Below are 17,126 nucleotides of genomic sequence, written 5' to 3'. Positions count from 1 at the left end.
ACACACTCTATTCAATTGTCATGTATCCTACATAGAAACACCCATAGAAAGGTGGCCGAATAATTATTCAACTTGATTACATACATGTCCTCTGTGATTACTTGGCAAAAGACAAAACAAGTGTATACAGAAACCAATAGACACACATGAGCATGAGATATGTAATTTTAAGATACATAATTTACATAAATAAACTAATGTAATCAAATTTGGTAAAAAGACAACATTTCAACTGCATTTCCCATGCGCCTCAGCAATGCCGTGCTCAAGACCCCTCAGAAACTTCCGACTTGGAAACTCATTGTGGAAAAATTAGGTTCCCACTTGGAAAGTATCAGAATCAACCAATGTATATATGAATGGACAAATCCACAGATCACGTGACACCATTCATTCCAATGTGAAGGCTCTTGCCATAGATTTCCTACTCGGGAACTCTGCAGGCCTCTTTCTCAAACTCCGACTTTCCGACCTGAAGATCACTGATGTCATGATTTGAACTCGTATTTTCAGAGTTCCCAGTTGTCTTCAACGCACCATAAATCGCGCATTGAAGCCAAATAAAGTTGGTCAAGTGACGTTGCAGGCTAGCTCAGTGATGCCCCTCTCATTGAGTAATACTGTTTTCAAAACAATTGGGACATAAAAAAAATACGAGGTCAAATCAAGACATCAGTGATCTTCAGGTCGGAAATTCGGAGCTCTATAAAGAGGCCAGAGTTCCCTAGTTGGAATTCCGAGTTGGATGACCGTTCAAATCAATTTTCCCATTTTCTTCTTTGATTCCAGTTGTTTTGAAAGCAGTATTACTCAAGTTGAAGGCCAGCCGGGGTGGTGCAGGCTTCCATTAGCAACTAAACTGTCCTTCAAATCAAATTTTATTTGTCAGAGATAAAAGTAACAAATAATTAAAGAGCAGCAATAAATAACAATAGCGAGAGTACTGTATACACAGGGGTTACCACTAAAGAGTCAATGTGCAGGGGCACCGGTGTCGACGTAAACGAGGTAATATGTACATGTAGGTAGAGTTATTAAAGTGATTATGCATAGATAATAACAGATGGCAAATTATGGAAATTAGGTGATGACGTCTTTTAGCGACTTTTAGGACAGCCAATAGCTACTTTCCTTACTGAGGAGTTGGCAACACTGTTTCCGAGTTGTCTTGAACGTGTTCAATACGTTGTGTGATGACGCGTCGGTGCTACGTGTCTAGGAAGTAATCCAGTCAACATGGCGACGCAACAAGGAGATGTTGATGAACTCTTCGATGTGAAAAATGCTTATTACATTGGCAGTTATCAACAATGTATCAATGAAGCTCAGAAGGTTAAGGTAATTATCTGCTGATAAACCGTTTGTGCAACATGGCTAAATGCTAGTCTTTCTGTAGTCTCGATGTAATACGTTTGAGCTGGCTAGCTAATCAGCTAACGTTAGTACGAGCTGCTAACGTTAACATCTCTGTTATAAAAGCAATTCAGTGAATTAATAGATGATGTTATATCAAAAACATCACCAACTTGCTATTTTCTTCTTTACAGCCAACAACACCTGAGAAGGAGGTTGAGAGAGACATGTTTCTGTACAGAGCCTATATTGCCCAGGTAACTTCATAATTGCACAGATGGCGATATATTTATTAGAACGTCAAATTGCTTGAGTGTAACCTTAGTGTCACTGTGCAATAAATTACTATAATGTTTTTGTCTAATCTTAAACTATAACTTTATCATCGGAAGATGCCTCCATTTTAAGTGCCATTAAGACACTGCCTGTCAGTCTTGTATCAGTTGTCATCTGTATAATTTCAGAGGAAGTATGCTGTGGTGATGGATGACATCAAGGCCAGCTCCTCACCAGAACTCCAGGCTGTCAAGATGTTTGCTGAGTATCGCGCCAACGAGGGCAAAAGGTTTTATTCCATGAAACAGTCAATATAACAACCCACCTGTGTAATTAAAGTGAAAGGCTTTTTGTCGGCTCCTTTGGTGGTGTAGAAATATTGCTATTTTTTTTTTGCGTGTGCAGGGATGCCATTGTGGCTGAACTTGACAAGAAAATGAGCAAGAATGTAGATGTGGCCAACACAACCTTCCTGCTCATGGCTGCGTCCATTTACTACCATGAGATGAACTCGGATGCTGCCTTGAGGACCCTGCACCAGGGAGAAAGTCTGGAGTGGTAAGGACGATCACAGGATACTATTCACGTTTGCAGCCCCTGTTATTATGTGTTATGCGATACGTGAATGTCCCTCTTTTTTTTCAGCATGGCTATGACCATTCAGGTGCTGCTGAGTTTAGACCGTGTTGATTTGGCAAGGTATGTCCACTTGACACACACCATCTGATTAAGTAAATTTAGTTATTAAAGGATTCAGCAAATTGAGCATATGATTCAGTGTTGGTCATATATGGTGTTGTTTACTTATTTTGACACAAAGGAAAGAGCTGAAGAAGATGCAGGAGCAGGACGAGGATGCCACACTGACCCAACTGTCCACGGCCTGGGTCAACATTGCTGTTGTGAGTGTCAGCCCATAGCGAAGATCCCTACATGCTATAATACAACATTGGAGCGAGCGGGCCTCGTTGCCCCTCACCTGAATGAAATGGGCTTTTGACAGAGCACCACTCTCAATGGAAAAGTAGTCATCAATTTAGGACTGAAGTCCACTCAATTTCTGTCTTCTGTTCAACAGAAGAAAAAAAGGACTTGACTTTCCCTTTTTTTCAGGGAGGAGAGAAGCTGCAGGATGCTTACTACATCTTCCAGGAGATGTCGGATAAGTACTCCCCCACTTTGCTTCTGCTGAATGGCCAGGCTGCCTGCCATATGGCCCAGAACAAGTGGGAGGAGGCAGAGGGGGTTCTCCAGGAGGCACTAGACAAGGTCATTACTTACCTCACGTGCATTCTTATCTTAATCAACTGTAGACATATTTCAGAGATTCATTTGTAGAGGGGTGTTTAAATATAGATTAACACTATTTGATAGCATAACATTATAGGGTGTTACAGTGAAGACATTTTAATAGTACAATTTGAATTAGTAAAACCAATTAGTGGTGTATGTCTTATCCAACCATATCAATACAAGTTGTGTAGTGTCTTCATAAGCAAAATACTTGCAATTTTAGCAATTGACCAGTAGGTGATAGTAATACACTTAGTAATGCAGTTGTATTCATATTTCAGAAAATGTGATGGAACATGTATGAATGAAGTGGGATAATGAGCGAGGTCATTCAGTGCATCGAGAAATTTCTGTGAGGAAAAAGAGTGTGTTTTTCAATCTCTTATAGAGTCTGTTTTTCCCCTAACAGGACAGCAGCCACCCTGAGACTTTGATCAACCTGATTGTGCTGACCCAGCACTTAGGAAAAGCTCCTGAGGTGAGACTTTGCATCAGTTTTGCCACAAATAATGAGAAATGTTTGTCGGCCATTATCAAAGCTTTGGAATGACAAAAAGGGGTTTATTCAATTTGTAGATATCTTGCACATTAGTGTCCTTCTCCTTGAATAGCAATACACTTCAAAGACAAAGTTCTAGGGATAAAGTCCCCCCCCCCCAAAAAAAAAAAAATAAAAATAATAATCTGCTCGTGCCAGATTGAGGTGGCAGTGAGTAAATAATAAATAGAATTTTGACTATCTACAGAATGGGGGTCAAAGTAATCACTGATTACCCATCAAGGTTATTTAACTCGCCTGTGGTGTATATAGATAAGACCTTGTTCTAATGATTTATGATCAATGTTTTTATAGGCATGAATTTCCTTAGCATCAATCTGTTTTGTATTTGTTTGCAGGTAACCAACAGGTATCTCTCTCAACTGAAAGATGCCCATAGAGCTCACCCCTTCCTTAAAGACTACCTGACCAAGGTACGTTGATTACATTTGCCCTTACACAGGTCTACTTCATCTTGAAACAATGCATTCTTCCTTGTTACAGCTGTTGGTCAACCTTAGCTTTCTTGGAAGTAAATGAAATTATCTGATTGGTGAGCACTGCAGCATATCTAGTCTAAGCATTTAAAACTAGTTTTGACTTCAATTTCATAGACTTCACTACACACAATTCTCCATTAAAAAAGTGTAAATCAACATTGAAAAGTTAGGTTGTATCATTCGTTAGACCAGTTTATTTCTGTCCACAACAGTGTCGCTTGTTAAACATTTTCTCCCGTGTGTTAAATGCTTCTCCTTTTTTACCTCCAGGAGAATGAATTTGACAGACTGACGATGCAGTATGCTCCCACTGCAACTGCTTGAGACAATGGAGACATCTGTTTGGACCCCAAAACATTATTAATACTGGACACAACTGATTTCTCCATATCTTTTTGTCTATCAATATGGGAAACGCTAAACTGTATAGATTAAAATTGACATGCATGTTTAGAAATTTGAATAATAAAAAGATTGAATAATAATATTACCGTACACATATTTTCTTTATACTCACACGTACAGGTATTTGTAGTACATGAAATGTCCCTTCTGATAATGTCTCTTTGATGTTTGTAACATCTGCATTTCTCTCATTGAGAAATGCTTCCAGTCACTCTGTTTCCTTTTAGCATTCCTCTAAAATGTACAATAAATGTTTTATGACCCGGTTTACACCCAGTGAGTTTTTTTTGGGTATCTGTACTTTACTATTTATTTATTTTGACAACTTTTTACTTCACTATATTCCTGAAGAAAATTATGTACTTTTCCCTGACACCCAAAAGTACTCGTTACATTTTGAATGCTTAGCAGGACAGGAAAATGGTCTAATCCACACACTTATCAAGTGAACATTCCTGGCCATCCCTGCGGACTCACTAAACACAAAAATAAGGAAATGGTGCCGTCTGATAAGGAATTTGCAATGATTTATACTTTCGATTCTTAAGTATATTGTAACCCAAATACTTTTAGACTTGAACTCAAGTAGGATTTTACTGGGTGACTTTTACTTGAGTCATTTTCTATTAAGGTATCTTTACTTTTACCACCAGTGGTGAAACCAGTGGTGGAGGGTACACACAGTTTATCAATATTTTTTAAATGTATCATTCTATTGAAATTCATGGATTATGGCCCGACGAGACCACGCTAGAGGTAGACAATGTTTCCTTCTTTATGTGTTTGAAACTATACATTTTGTAAATGAGTGGTGCCATTAAATTCATGAAAACCCTGCAAGGTTGCAGTGCTTGGTTCTTTAAAGACTCAACCCGGTGTGTCTGGCACCCTACTACCATACCCCGTTCAAAAGCACTTAATTAAATATTTTGTCCATTCACCCTCAGAATAGCACACATACACAATCCATGTCTCAAGGTTTAAAAATCCTTATTTAACCTGTCTCCCCTTCATCTACACGGATTGAAGTGGATTGGACATGGAGTAAATGCATTTCATAGTATTTGAATGTGTTTTCTGGAACAGTCGACATCTTGTTGATGTGCATCGTTCTGCTGTTACATGTTGCGCGGTCGCTTTAAATTATCTCAGTTAAAAAAAAATCCCAGTACTTGAAAGTAGTGGGCCATAATTACGTCAGCTCCTCTGCTTTTTTCTTCATTCAATTAGTTAGAATGGTTTTAGGTGCGGGTGCTGAACATTATAGTCTTGCCGGTAAAAACGTTTACTAGCAGTACTTTTAATATTGTAACCAGTGAGGTTTCAAGTGCGGTGTGGAATCATGTTCTACATTGATTCCCATTAAAACAGCACGCATTTTTCTGTCACTTGTCAAGACGCAGCATCACAGACACCGCAGGACACGACTAGCAGCGGAACGACAGAAGAAGGCGAACATTGTGAGGATATCTGGTCTTTTTTCGGCGTTATTGGTTATTTTCTTAGTATTAGAAATGTTTCAGGACCACTGGTTTGGTATCTGGTAGGAATAGGTTATTGTAGCTGATGAAATGACGAAGATATGTTATATAAGGCGAATAACGGAGATCAGACAGAATTTAACGTTGGCCTCACAAGAATCGCATGTGATACCTCGACTGTACCGCGCTCTGGTATGGCTCATCTTTAGTTTAGGTAGCTATCCAGATAGCTAATAATACTTACTGGATTTGTTTTTCTTGGCACACGGACGTGATTTTACAGTTACATCTAATCTCTGATAGATTCAACTAACGTTAGTTTGGTAGCCGTTTTAAATGCTGGTCTACCCGGTATTGTGTACATTTAATTTAGCGAGCTAGTCGGCTAACAAGCTAACGTTAGCTACATTTTGATGTGGTATGAGTAAAATAAGAATTGCCAAAATTCTGGCCAATGTTTACTCGGTCATAGAATACAGTAGCTTGTAATTCTAATAATTATAGCTAGGTAATTAACGTTGGCTATTAAATAAATCCAGCCGGTTTACCCATGGTTTTTGTAGGTTTATAATCAGACATAAATGATCTTGATGTGAAATGAACCCACGTCCTAATTTAGAAAATAAAGAATTAACATTAGGCCACTTGAGACTAGGTTAAGCTGCTTAAAGCTTTTTTTCTAGTTTTTAGTTTAGCTATATAACTAGCTAGATACAGTAGTTTGGACGCGTCGGGATCTTGCCTGGCTACCTCCTGTACAGAGAAAACACGCCGATCATACTGTCTGTGTCAGTTTTCTAAATCGCCGTTTTCCGTGCCGACACAATGGACAGTCACACGGATGATGACAGTATGAGAGTCGGGGAGGTGGAACCCATGCCTGGCTATACGGGTCTCCTAACGAGAGCGTCTACTGTGATGCTCAGTGCCTTGAGAGACTGCAGCGCGTGCGGTCTAGAGCTCTCTAAAAGGACGCTCCTGGATAACGCTTATATTACATGGACCGAAATCGGCCTGTTCTTCATGTGCGCCGTTATGTGGACGCAGATACGACGGGGACTAACAGAATGTCTGTTCAAGGTAGATACACCCCTCATACCCAGCTTTCCCCTCAATCTTGCATATTATACATTCACATACACCTTTCTCCACGAAATACATAATTTCCCTCTTTACTTCAAGAACCATGGGCCTTATTTTCGTTCCCTAATTACAGGAGCCTTCTATCAGAGTTCAGCCTTCATTGGGTGTTTATAAAGGCGTTCATGTCACATGTTTCATAAACCTTGCAGTATAACTGAAATAAGATAACCATTGTATTTCAATTATGGTGAATTACATTTTACTTTTCAAGCCCACCACAGGTTATTATTTAACACTGATCTGTTTCTCTCTGGTATAAAATCATAAATTAGTCTCCTTGCTGAATTCAACAATTGTTGTCTACTGTACCGGGGCTTGTCCTCCTGACAAGTTAATCTTGATGCCCATCAAATTCAATCATAATAATGAATACCTTCATTCTGAGGAAGGCCTACACGCTACACTCCGATTTCTTTAGTGTCTCAGTGCGTGCCAACTTGTAGTTCCCAACCAGGGGTTCTAGGAACACAGGGGGTCCTTGAGAACACTGAGACCGTAGGCTTAATGGTAAAATGCACATGAGGGTACTTTAGGCATACTCCGGGCAGAGCAAAATTCACTGTTGTAGCCAAAATCAAGATCAGACACCAGGAAACTGATTCAGTAAGACTACGGAAACCCTTCATCTCAGCTAATGACTCTGCAATAAAATATTAACTCCCGGGTTACAAAGACCAGAGCAGAGATGTGGCAAGCAAGCTTTGCTGAGGAGATTAAGGACACATACATGTGAACCACAGACAGCACCTTTTTTCTAAGAGTGTAGGCTATCTAGAACCTCAAAGGGTTCTTCGGCTGTCCCCATAGGATAACCCTTTGAAGGCTGCTTTTTGATCCAGGTAGAACCTTTTTGGGTTCCATGTAAAAACCCTTTCCACAGAGGGTTCTATCTGGAACCCAAAAGGGTGCTCTTATGGGGACGGCCGAAGAACCCTTTTGGAACTCTTTTTTTCTAAGGGTGTATAGCCTCCTAATCATTGGTGATTGGCTTAAGGCCGTAGACTGATGAGGAAATCAATGCATGTGAGATCTACTACCACAGTAGCATTGTCTCTCAAGCTACCGTCACAGCACTCACACAAGCGGGTTAAGACAGTGGTTTTCTGGCGCGTGCTCAAACTATCATCAAAAAAGCAATATTCAGCAATTCTAGGTTGTTTTGTCATTTATTTTCGAGTAGCCTAGTAGCTAGCGTCTCTTTTTTATTTTTTCCCCACACACATTGTCAGTTATCCATCAATGAATGTGTTACACACCATTAGCATATCTTTGCCTGTCAATGAATGAATACATTCATAATCCTCCCAGCTTTTGGCTCCATTAAAGTAGTAGGGGACTCAAGGCTCTGCTGAGAGATGCACAGACTCTGACTCTCCCGCCAGGGGCATCATATCAGCTAAACCAAGAGTATGGCGAAGTGACATGGGAAGGGGTTTTGTATTCAGACCCTTTGACTTTTTCCACATTTTGTTATGTTACAGCCTTATTCTAAAATTGATTAAATAAATGTTTTTCCTCATCAATCTACACACAATATCCCATAATGACAGAGCGAAAATAGGTTTTTAGAAAAATTATTACTTAAAAAAAAACAGATACCTTATTTACATAAATATTCAGACCCTTTGCTATGAGACTCAACATTGAGCACAAGTGCATCCTGTTTCCAGTTTGGAAACATCAAGACTGTTCCTAGAGCTGGCCGCCCTGCAAACTGAGCAATCGGGGGAGAAGGGCCTTGTTCAGGGAGGTGACCGAGAATCCGATGGTCACTCTGACAGAGTTCTTTTATGAATCAGACCTTTATGGTAGAGTGGCCAGACGGAAGCCACTCCTCAGTAAAATACATGTGACAGGCTGATTGGAGTTTACCAAAAGGCACCTTAAGGACTCTAACACCATGAGAAACAAGATTCTCTGCTTTGATGAAACCAAGATTGAACTTTTTGGTCTGGAGGAAACCTGGCATCATCCCTATAGTGAAGCATGGTGGTGGCAGCATCATGCTGTGGGGGTGTTTTTCAGCGGCAATGACTTGGAGACTAGTCAGGATCGAGGGAAAGATGAACGGAGCAAAGTACAGAGAGATCCTTGATGAAAACCTGCTCAGGACCTCAGGATGGGGTGAAGGTTCACCTTCCAACAGGACAACAGCCCTAAGCACACAGCCAAGACAACGCAGGAGTGGCTTCGGGACAAGTCTCTGAATGTCCTTGAGTGGCCCAACCAGAGCCCGGCCTTGAACCCGATCGAAACATCTCTGGAGAGACCTGAAAATAGTTGTGCATTGATGGTCCCCATCCAACCTGACAGCACTTGAGAGGATCTGCAGAGAAGAATGGGAGAAATTCCCCAAATACAGGTGTGCCAGGCTTGAAGCGTCATACCCAAGAAGACTCGAGGCTGTACAACAAAGTACTGAGTAAAGAGTCTGAATAGTTATGTAAATGTGATACTTCAGTTTTATTTATTTTTTATACATTTGCAAACATTTCTAAAAACCTGTTTTTGCTTTGTCATTATGGGTTATTGTGTGTAGATTGATGAGGGGAAAATATTATTTAATCAATTTTAGAATAAGGCTGCAACATAACAAAATGTGGAAAAAGTCAAGGGATCTGAATACTTTCCAGATGCACTGTATATCGATTATCACGTTGAAATCAATAGCTCGGTAGGGGGAGATGAGGTTGCGTGTCCTGTTAAAACTAACACCGCTCAATAACCACACAGAATATAGGAATCATTTTTACATCACTGGTTAGAGGACAGTTTGTAGAAGACATCTAGCTACATTTTGAAGTGATGCATTTTGATTCAAGTGGGTTGCCAACGTGGTAAGTGTAGAGCAACACTTTTTGGTTAATCACTTCCATCAGTATCATGCTGAAATCAATAGAACAGGGGACAAACGTTTTGGAGTGTAGCACGTTTTAAACTAACACTATCCAAAGGCTACACGGAAACTTGAAATAACCTACACATTGTTGGTTGAATGAGGACTTGTAAGAAGGCTCATATCTATATTTTGAATGTTGAATGTTGATTTCGGGAGGCTGCCATCATGGGAAAGGGAACAGACCACTATTTCTGTTAGTTAATGTAAACCCAGGGATGGGCAACTTTAATGTAAAACATTGTGAGCAGAACATTTTAGTGGCCCCCCTCTTGCCAGCAGAGTAGGGAAAATGTTGCAGTTTAAAGCAGGTTTCCTGCAATTCTACACATTTTGCCATGGGATGGAGAGAAATGTTTGCTGTTTTTGATATGATATCTGAGTGAGACTGACTATCAAAATCATTGGGGATCCCTCATCCAGTAATTTGACCATGATAACATTAGATAGTTTAGCGGCCAGTCAATTTAGCAATCTAAAAAATGTTAGCTGTCATGGGCTAATTGAGTGACTATCAGTGACTGACATAAAAAATAAAATTAAAATAAAAACTGCTGATGCACAACCAAATTTCGAAATTGCACCTTGTGCATTCTACTATTCTAACTCGCAACAGTAAGTTGAGACCCCGACTGAGTAAAAAGAAAATAGGGGTGGCCACCAGTTGCCCATCCCTGACTTAAATTAATCATGATGAGGCATAGGATATCAACAGTGTAAACAGTTGGCTGCTTTTTAAGTGATTGTTTGTCAAATCCATGTCTTGGTGTGTGGCCAGCGACTTTTATAGAGAGACCGCATCAAATTTGTTGTGCCATTTCATAAGTCCTGCGCATCCCAGCGTGTGACAAAATCAACAGTAACAAAACAAAGATCTATTTTAAGCAATCAGTCTTATGTCATCACGATGACTATAAACCTTTATAATCATATCACCAATCTGAGGTAAAAAAGGATGTGTAATTCCACTCAATTCTTTGAGGTGAAAATGTAAGTTTGTGTAAGGTAGTAACAGAAACAGTCCAATTTCTAGGGAAATTTGTGGAATATACAATACTTTAATATGGCAAAATAATTCTATGTCAATTTAAAGTGATAGTATATGTTGCCCACTCAAACAATTTCACACTCATTTAACCATTTACAGAGTAAAAAAATGCTGTCAAACACAATTTAACCGGGTACTCTAGACTAGCCTCTCCATAGTGTCTATGCAGCAGCCTGATCGTTTGACGTCCCTACTAATATGACTTGGAGTGGCCTTTGGTTGCTGGACAGTAAAATAACGTTGATTTGTAAAACAATAGAACATGCAATAAATGCTGGTTCCAATGGTATGAAATTAATAGAATTTGTTTTATTTTTCATTAAGCTAGGCTACTTTGAAACAAGGTAAGACATGCTTCATAAAATGACATAAAACGTCCAGGTTTTAAACAATTATGTTTATGGATAAATAGTTCCTAAATGCTGGCTGCCTCTGCTCAGATTCAAGGTGGGTGATGTGCTGTGCGCAACAGGCACCTTCCTTCACTCTCAGGTCACGTGACCATTTGATCTGCACGAACTGTGCCTCAAGTATGTCGACAGAATAAAGCATTTCGTCGTCAATGTTAATTACACTTCATTATAATTTGTCAAACATGACTATATTAAAGTTTAGGCTATATTGAAGTTTGGCAAAGTTTTGTTGGCGACTCCCTCATGTCCGCATCGAGTTGGACATGAGGCTGTATGTATATCACCTACACTTTGACTTGTAGGCTTTTATATTTACAGTGCCTTGCCAAAGTATTCATCGCCTTTGGTGTTTTTTCTATTTTGTTGCATTAAGACCTGAAATATAAATTGATTTTTATTTGGATTTCATGTAATGGACAAAATAGTCCAAATTAGGTGAAGTGAAATGAAAAAAATAACTTGTTTCAAAAAATTCAAAAAAATTGTTCTGAAAGTCCCCAGGGTCTGCAACACCACTAAGCAAGCGGCACCATGAAGACCAAGGAGCTCTACAGATCAGGGTTGGGTTATAAAAAAATATCAGAAACTCTGAACATCCCACAGAGCACCATTGAATCCATTATTAAAAAATGGAAAGAATATGGCACCACAACAAACCTGCCAAGAGAGGGCCGCCCACCAAAACTCACGGACCAGGCAAGAAGGGCATTAATCAGAGGGGCAACAAAGAGACCAAAGATAACCCTGAAGGAGCTGCAAAGCTCCACACCGTAGATTGGAGTATCTGTCCATAGGACCACTTTTTTTTTGTACACTCCACAGAGCTGGGCTTTACGGAAGTGGCCAGAGAAATGCCATTGCTTAAAGAAAAAAATATGCAAACACGTTTGATGTTCGCCAAAAGGCATGTGGGAGCCTCCCCAAACATATGTAAGAAGGTACTCTGGTCAGATGAGACTAAAATTGAGCTTTTTGGTCATCAAGGAAAACGCTATGTCTGGCACAAACCCAACACCTCTCATCACCTCGAGAACACCATCCCCACAGTGAAGCATGGGGGTGCCAGCATCATGCTGTGGGGATGTTTTTCATCGGCAGGGACTGGGAAACTGGTCAGAATTGAAGGAATGATGGATGGCGCTAAATACAGGGAAATTCTTGAGGGAAACCTGTTTCAGTTTTCCAGAGATTTGAGACTGGGACGGAGGTTCAGCGTGTTAAGTGTTCATGATGATTTTAATTAAAGAAAGCACTGAACACTGAATCAAAACAATAAACGATGACGTGAATTTACAAAACCGAAACAGTACCGTGTGGCCCAAACACTCACACGGAAACAAACACCCACAAACCAAAAGTGAAACCCAGGCTACCTAAGTATGATTCTCAATCAGAGACAACTAACGACACCTGTCTCTGATTGAGAACCATACTAGGCCGAACACAAAAACCAACATAGAAAAACAAACAGACTGCCCACCCCTACTCACGCCCTGACCATACTAAAACAAAGAATAAAATAACAGAACTATGGTCAGAATGTGACACAAATGTTGGCCTTTGATATAATTATGATCTGTGTAATTGTTTAATATTGTGATTTTAGTGTGAAATCTATATTCTTCTTGTCCGACAATTTTTTTTTGTAACTTGCCCCGGACAAGAGGACAAGCGTTAATGTTGAGCCCTGATGTCAAGTCAAACAGCAGTTGCCTAGCCAAAGCCATCTACTACAGCCAACTTTACCACTGCACTGTTTTGAGAAAAAGCCCAGTTGTTCCCTGCAGCTGCGTCGATGTGCTCTCCAAAAAAACAGCCAGCCATACAAACAGCCTTCGGTCTCGCTTCCAAGCGTCTGCATGGTCCTAACGTCAGCCCGCGAATCCCGCTAAACTGCATTTGCCTTTAATCGGAATTTGAATGATTTTGGTGTTGAGCGAGGTTATGACGACTGCCATACCCTGCCGTGGCGCCCCTGCCTCTCGCACTGTTGGGGTTGACTGGGAGGTGCTCCAATGTCCGTTCCAACAGATGTGGCTCACAGCTCATTATTAATTTGGACATTTGGCTGGGTTAGGAGTAAAGCTAAATGCTATATCATAGGCCCCATATGTTGGCTCAGATGTGGTCAGGGAATGGGCGGTTTTTCTTTTTTAGTCACAACTACTATGGACAGACCCTGGATGAGAAATGGCCGGGACTTTCGCAATTAATTACACTAGTACAATCTGATGCAACACTATTGGGGTATTTCTCGAATTACGTGTTTTGTGTGTGTTGCGTAAGACGCACCCAAAAGGTGATTGAGAAATGCCAAGGGATGTAAATCATGTTAACGAAAATTAGCATCCAGTGACGCATTGAGGCTAAACTATCTAGCTTTCATCTGAGGAATGGGTACTCCAATATAGCCCAACAACTTCAGCCTCTCGTAGAATTAAGGGACGCCATAAATAAAACACAAGGCTTTTTGAAATCTCCTGGGTGCTCCTATTCTACTACTCCCTTAAATATTTGAAGCTATCAGGGGACTATTCCCACAAACTCTCTGTGGCAGCATGGGTATATAAAGAAGCGTCTGAGATGGAGGGGGAGTAGAGAGAGACAGGACCTACAGTGAACCCACTGACTGACTGACGGACTGACTGACTGGCCCTCATGCAGCAACAATAGTCTCTCTAATACAACAAACTCCCAACCGACCACACTGTAAAAACTCTGGGCACTAGTTACCTATAGATTAGGACTAGGACTTTTTTTTTCTTCCTGTGCACATGATTCGGAAAAACTCCTGACCTTGAGAGTATGATATTGTGTCTGACATTGTGGTCATGTGGTACATGTCTTCACATAAGATGGCCTCTCTGATTTTACTGTGAAAAACACCTTTTTAAGGACTTTCTATTTGGAGGATATACAGTGCCTTGCGAAAGTATTCGGCCCCCTTGAACTTTGCGACCTTTTGCCACATTTCAGGCTTCAAACATAAAGATATAAAACTGTATTTTTTTGTGAAGAATCAACAACAAGTGGGACACAATCATGAAGCGGAACGACATTTATTGGATATTTCAAACTTTTTTAACAAATCAAAAACTGAAAAATTGGGCGTGCAAAATTATTCAGCCCCCTTAAGTTAATACTTTGTAGCGCCACCTTTTGCTGCGATTACAGCTGTAAGTCGCTTGGGGTATGTCTCTATCAGTTTTGCACATCGAGAGACTGAATTTTTTTCCCATTCCTCCTTGCAAAACAGCTCGAGCTCAGTGAGGTTGGATGGAGAGCATTTGTGAACAGCAGTTTTCAGTTCTTTCCACAGATTCTCGATTGGATTCAGGTCTGGACTTTGACTTGGCCATTCTAACACCTGGATATGTTTATTTTTGAACCATTCCATTGTAGATTTTGCTTTATGTTTTGGATCATTGTCTTGTTGGAAGACAAATCTCCGTCCCAGTCTCAGGTCTTTTGCAGACTCCATCAGGTTTTCTTCCAGAATGGTCCTGTATTTGGCTCCATCCATCTTCCCATCAATTTTAACCATCTTCCCTGTCCCTGCTGAAGAAAAGCAGGCCCAAACCATGATGCTGCCACCACCATGTTTGACAGTGGGTATATGGTGTTCAGGGTGATGAGCTGTGTTGCTTTTACCCCAAAGATAACGTTTTGCATTGTTGCCAAAAAGTTCAATTTTGGTTTCATCTGACCAGAGCACCTTCTTCCACATGTTTGGTGTGTCTCCCAGGTGGCTTGTGGCAAACTTTAAACTACACTTTTTATGGATATCTTTAAGAAATGGCTTTCTTCTTGCCACTCTTCCATAAAGGCCAGATGTGATTGTGCAATACGACTTATTGTTGTCCTATGGACATAGTCTCCCACCTCAGCTGTAGATCTCTGCAGTTCATCCAGAGTGATCATGGGCCTCTTGGCTGCATCTCTGATCAGTCTTCTCCTTTTATGAGCTGAAAGTTTAGAGGGACGGCCAGGTCTTGGTAGATTTGCAGTGGTCTGATACTCCTTCCATTTCAATATTATCGCTTGCACAGTGCTCCTTGGGATGTTTAAAGCTTGGGAAATCTTTTTGTATCCAAATCCGGCTTTAAACTTCTTCACAACAGTATCTCGGACCTGCCTGGTGTGTTCCTTGTTCTTCATGATGCTCTCTGCGCTTTTAACGGACCTCTGAGACTATCACAGTGCAGGTGCATTTATACGGAGACTTGATTACACACAGGTGGATTGTATTTATCATCATTAGTCATTTAGGTCAACATTGTATCATTCAGAGATCCTCACTGAACTTCTGGAGAGAGTTTGCTGCACTGAAAGTAAAGGGGCTGAATAATTTTGCACGCCCAATTTTTCAGTTTTTGATTTGTTAAAAAAGTTTGAAATATCCAATAAATGTCGTTCCACTTCATGATTGTGTCCCACTTGTTGCTGATTCTTCACAAAAAAATACATTTTTATATCTTTATGTTTGAAGCCTGAAATGTGGCAAAAGGTCGCAAAGTTCAAGGGGGCCGAATACTTTCGCAAGGCACTGTAGATGCAAACTGTTGAGCTCTGATTGGCAGATGGCTCAGAGCGGTCAGTCACCTTCAGGCTTTGTAGTTACTGTTATTACACTGTCTTAACTCGGTCACTGCACTGCACCGAGGGCAGAGGTGTCAGCTTAGAAGACTTGGGCTCAGACAATAAACTGTAGGGCCCTAAAGGCTCTCTGTATCAGTGTTAGCCTTGTGTAAAACATTGGGATGCTGTTTATGATTAACTAACACTTACACTTGGTGGTACTGTTATTTTATTGCTGTACACCTGCCTATATGACAAGGAGGTCAGTGTATGATTGTGTGCGGGTGTGTGCGTGTCTGCCTTGACTGTCTGTATATTTACTAGTGAGTGTGGGTGTGAAAGTGCACGATGCCTGACTTCCACTTCCTGCTGCTATAGTGCTGCAACTGGGGCCAGGGCTCGGCTAAGCTGGCGCAGCACACCCAGCTCTTATTAACGGCGCCAATTTTGGCACTGATACATGGCCTGCCTGCTTCTCCACAGCCACAGCCTCTCAGGGTCCAGGCAAACGTGCCAAGCCTAACTGAAATGCACTCAGCAGCAGTTTATAACCCCTCTTATGAATTCCTGTCTCCCGCTCGCAGCAAATACATGTACTTGACAGTGTTAGCCTGGTTTTAGGGCTTATCAGCATTGGGCTATGTTTCAAAACCACTTGATGTAGAAGGCGCCCTCAACCACAGGTCTTGGATCAGATCCTAATGTAAACCATTTGGGGATGGGAAAATTATATAATCTGACCCTGTATCAGTGGTTAGGGGCAACTACCTACTGACTCTGTCAACATCTCTCCTGACTAACTAACTTCCTGGTTATTCTAATTTCTAAAACCGTCTGACAAGAGATGATCCTTACATCCTCTCATATAAATATTGATTAAGTGTAGCCGGTCTCTATATAACTGGCTTTAACAAAATAGCGTATGAAGCAGACAGGAACTAATTTATTATGATTAACTAAACAACTCCTACAAATAACTTGTGTTTACCGTCTGTCTTTCCCCTGGCAAGCTGGAATGCACAGCCTTGACCACAACAACAAAACATGTCCCTCTGTAGAGAGACAGCACATTGTGGCTGTCAAACTTGGCAGAGCTCTGTAACCCCAACAACAAGGCTACTCTATGACAATACGATTGAGAGGGCAAAGGAAATCGGAGCTCATTGTCTCCTCAGCACAACATAGCGCTGGAGAGCCCAGAG

At 40.8% G+C, this 17,126-nt stretch overlaps 2 protein-coding genes across 2 annotated transcripts in view; both read left to right on the top strand.

The window, feature by feature from the left end:
• Positions 1-1,191: 1,191 nt before the first annotated feature.
• On the top strand, positions 1,192-4,635 carry cope (COPI coat complex subunit epsilon). Its single transcript, XM_064934962.1, has 10 exons — positions 1,192-1,338; positions 1,548-1,610; positions 1,818-1,918; positions 2,035-2,187; positions 2,275-2,328; positions 2,450-2,531; positions 2,743-2,898; positions 3,332-3,400; positions 3,820-3,894; positions 4,231-4,635. Exons 1-10 carry the CDS (start codon positions 1,237-1,239, stop codon positions 4,282-4,284), a joined length of 909 nt encoding a protein of 302 aa, XP_064791034.1. The 5' UTR covers positions 1,192-1,236; the 3' UTR covers positions 4,285-4,635.
• A 915-nt stretch (positions 4,636-5,550) lies between these two features.
• cers1 (ceramide synthase 1) overlaps positions 5,551-17,126 on the top strand; it is a 46,629-nt gene continuing 35,053 nt past the window's right edge. Inside the window, exon 1 of the mRNA XM_064934957.1 lies at positions 5,551-6,926. Coding sequence (XP_064791029.1) covers positions 6,672-6,926 — 255 coding nt within the window. The 5' untranslated portion in view covers positions 5,551-6,671. The remainder of the gene's footprint in view (positions 6,927-17,126) is intronic.

Source organism: Oncorhynchus masou, chromosome 24 (genome assembly GCF_036934945.1).
Source record: "Oncorhynchus masou masou isolate Uvic2021 chromosome 24, UVic_Omas_1.1, whole genome shotgun sequence".
Lineage (NCBI taxonomy): Eukaryota > Metazoa > Chordata > Actinopteri > Salmoniformes > Salmonidae > Oncorhynchus > Oncorhynchus masou.
Note: the sequence above shows the minus strand (reverse complement) of the source record. Positions and strands in the feature narration are given on the sequence as shown.

Excerpts from the sequence above, each read along its gene's own strand:
- cope (XM_064934962.1), top strand. The coding sequence starts at position 1,237 with ATGGCGACGCAACAAGGAGATGTTGATGAACTCTTCGATGTGAAAAAT. Across the intron at positions 2,188-2,274 it reads CAGGGAGAAAGTCTGGAGTG|CATGGCTATGACCATTCAGG; the intron begins GTAAGGACGATC and ends CTTTTTTTTCAG. Across the intron at positions 3,401-3,819 it reads ACTTAGGAAAAGCTCCTGAG|GTAACCAACAGGTATCTCTC; the intron begins GTGAGACTTTGC and ends ATTTGTTTGCAG.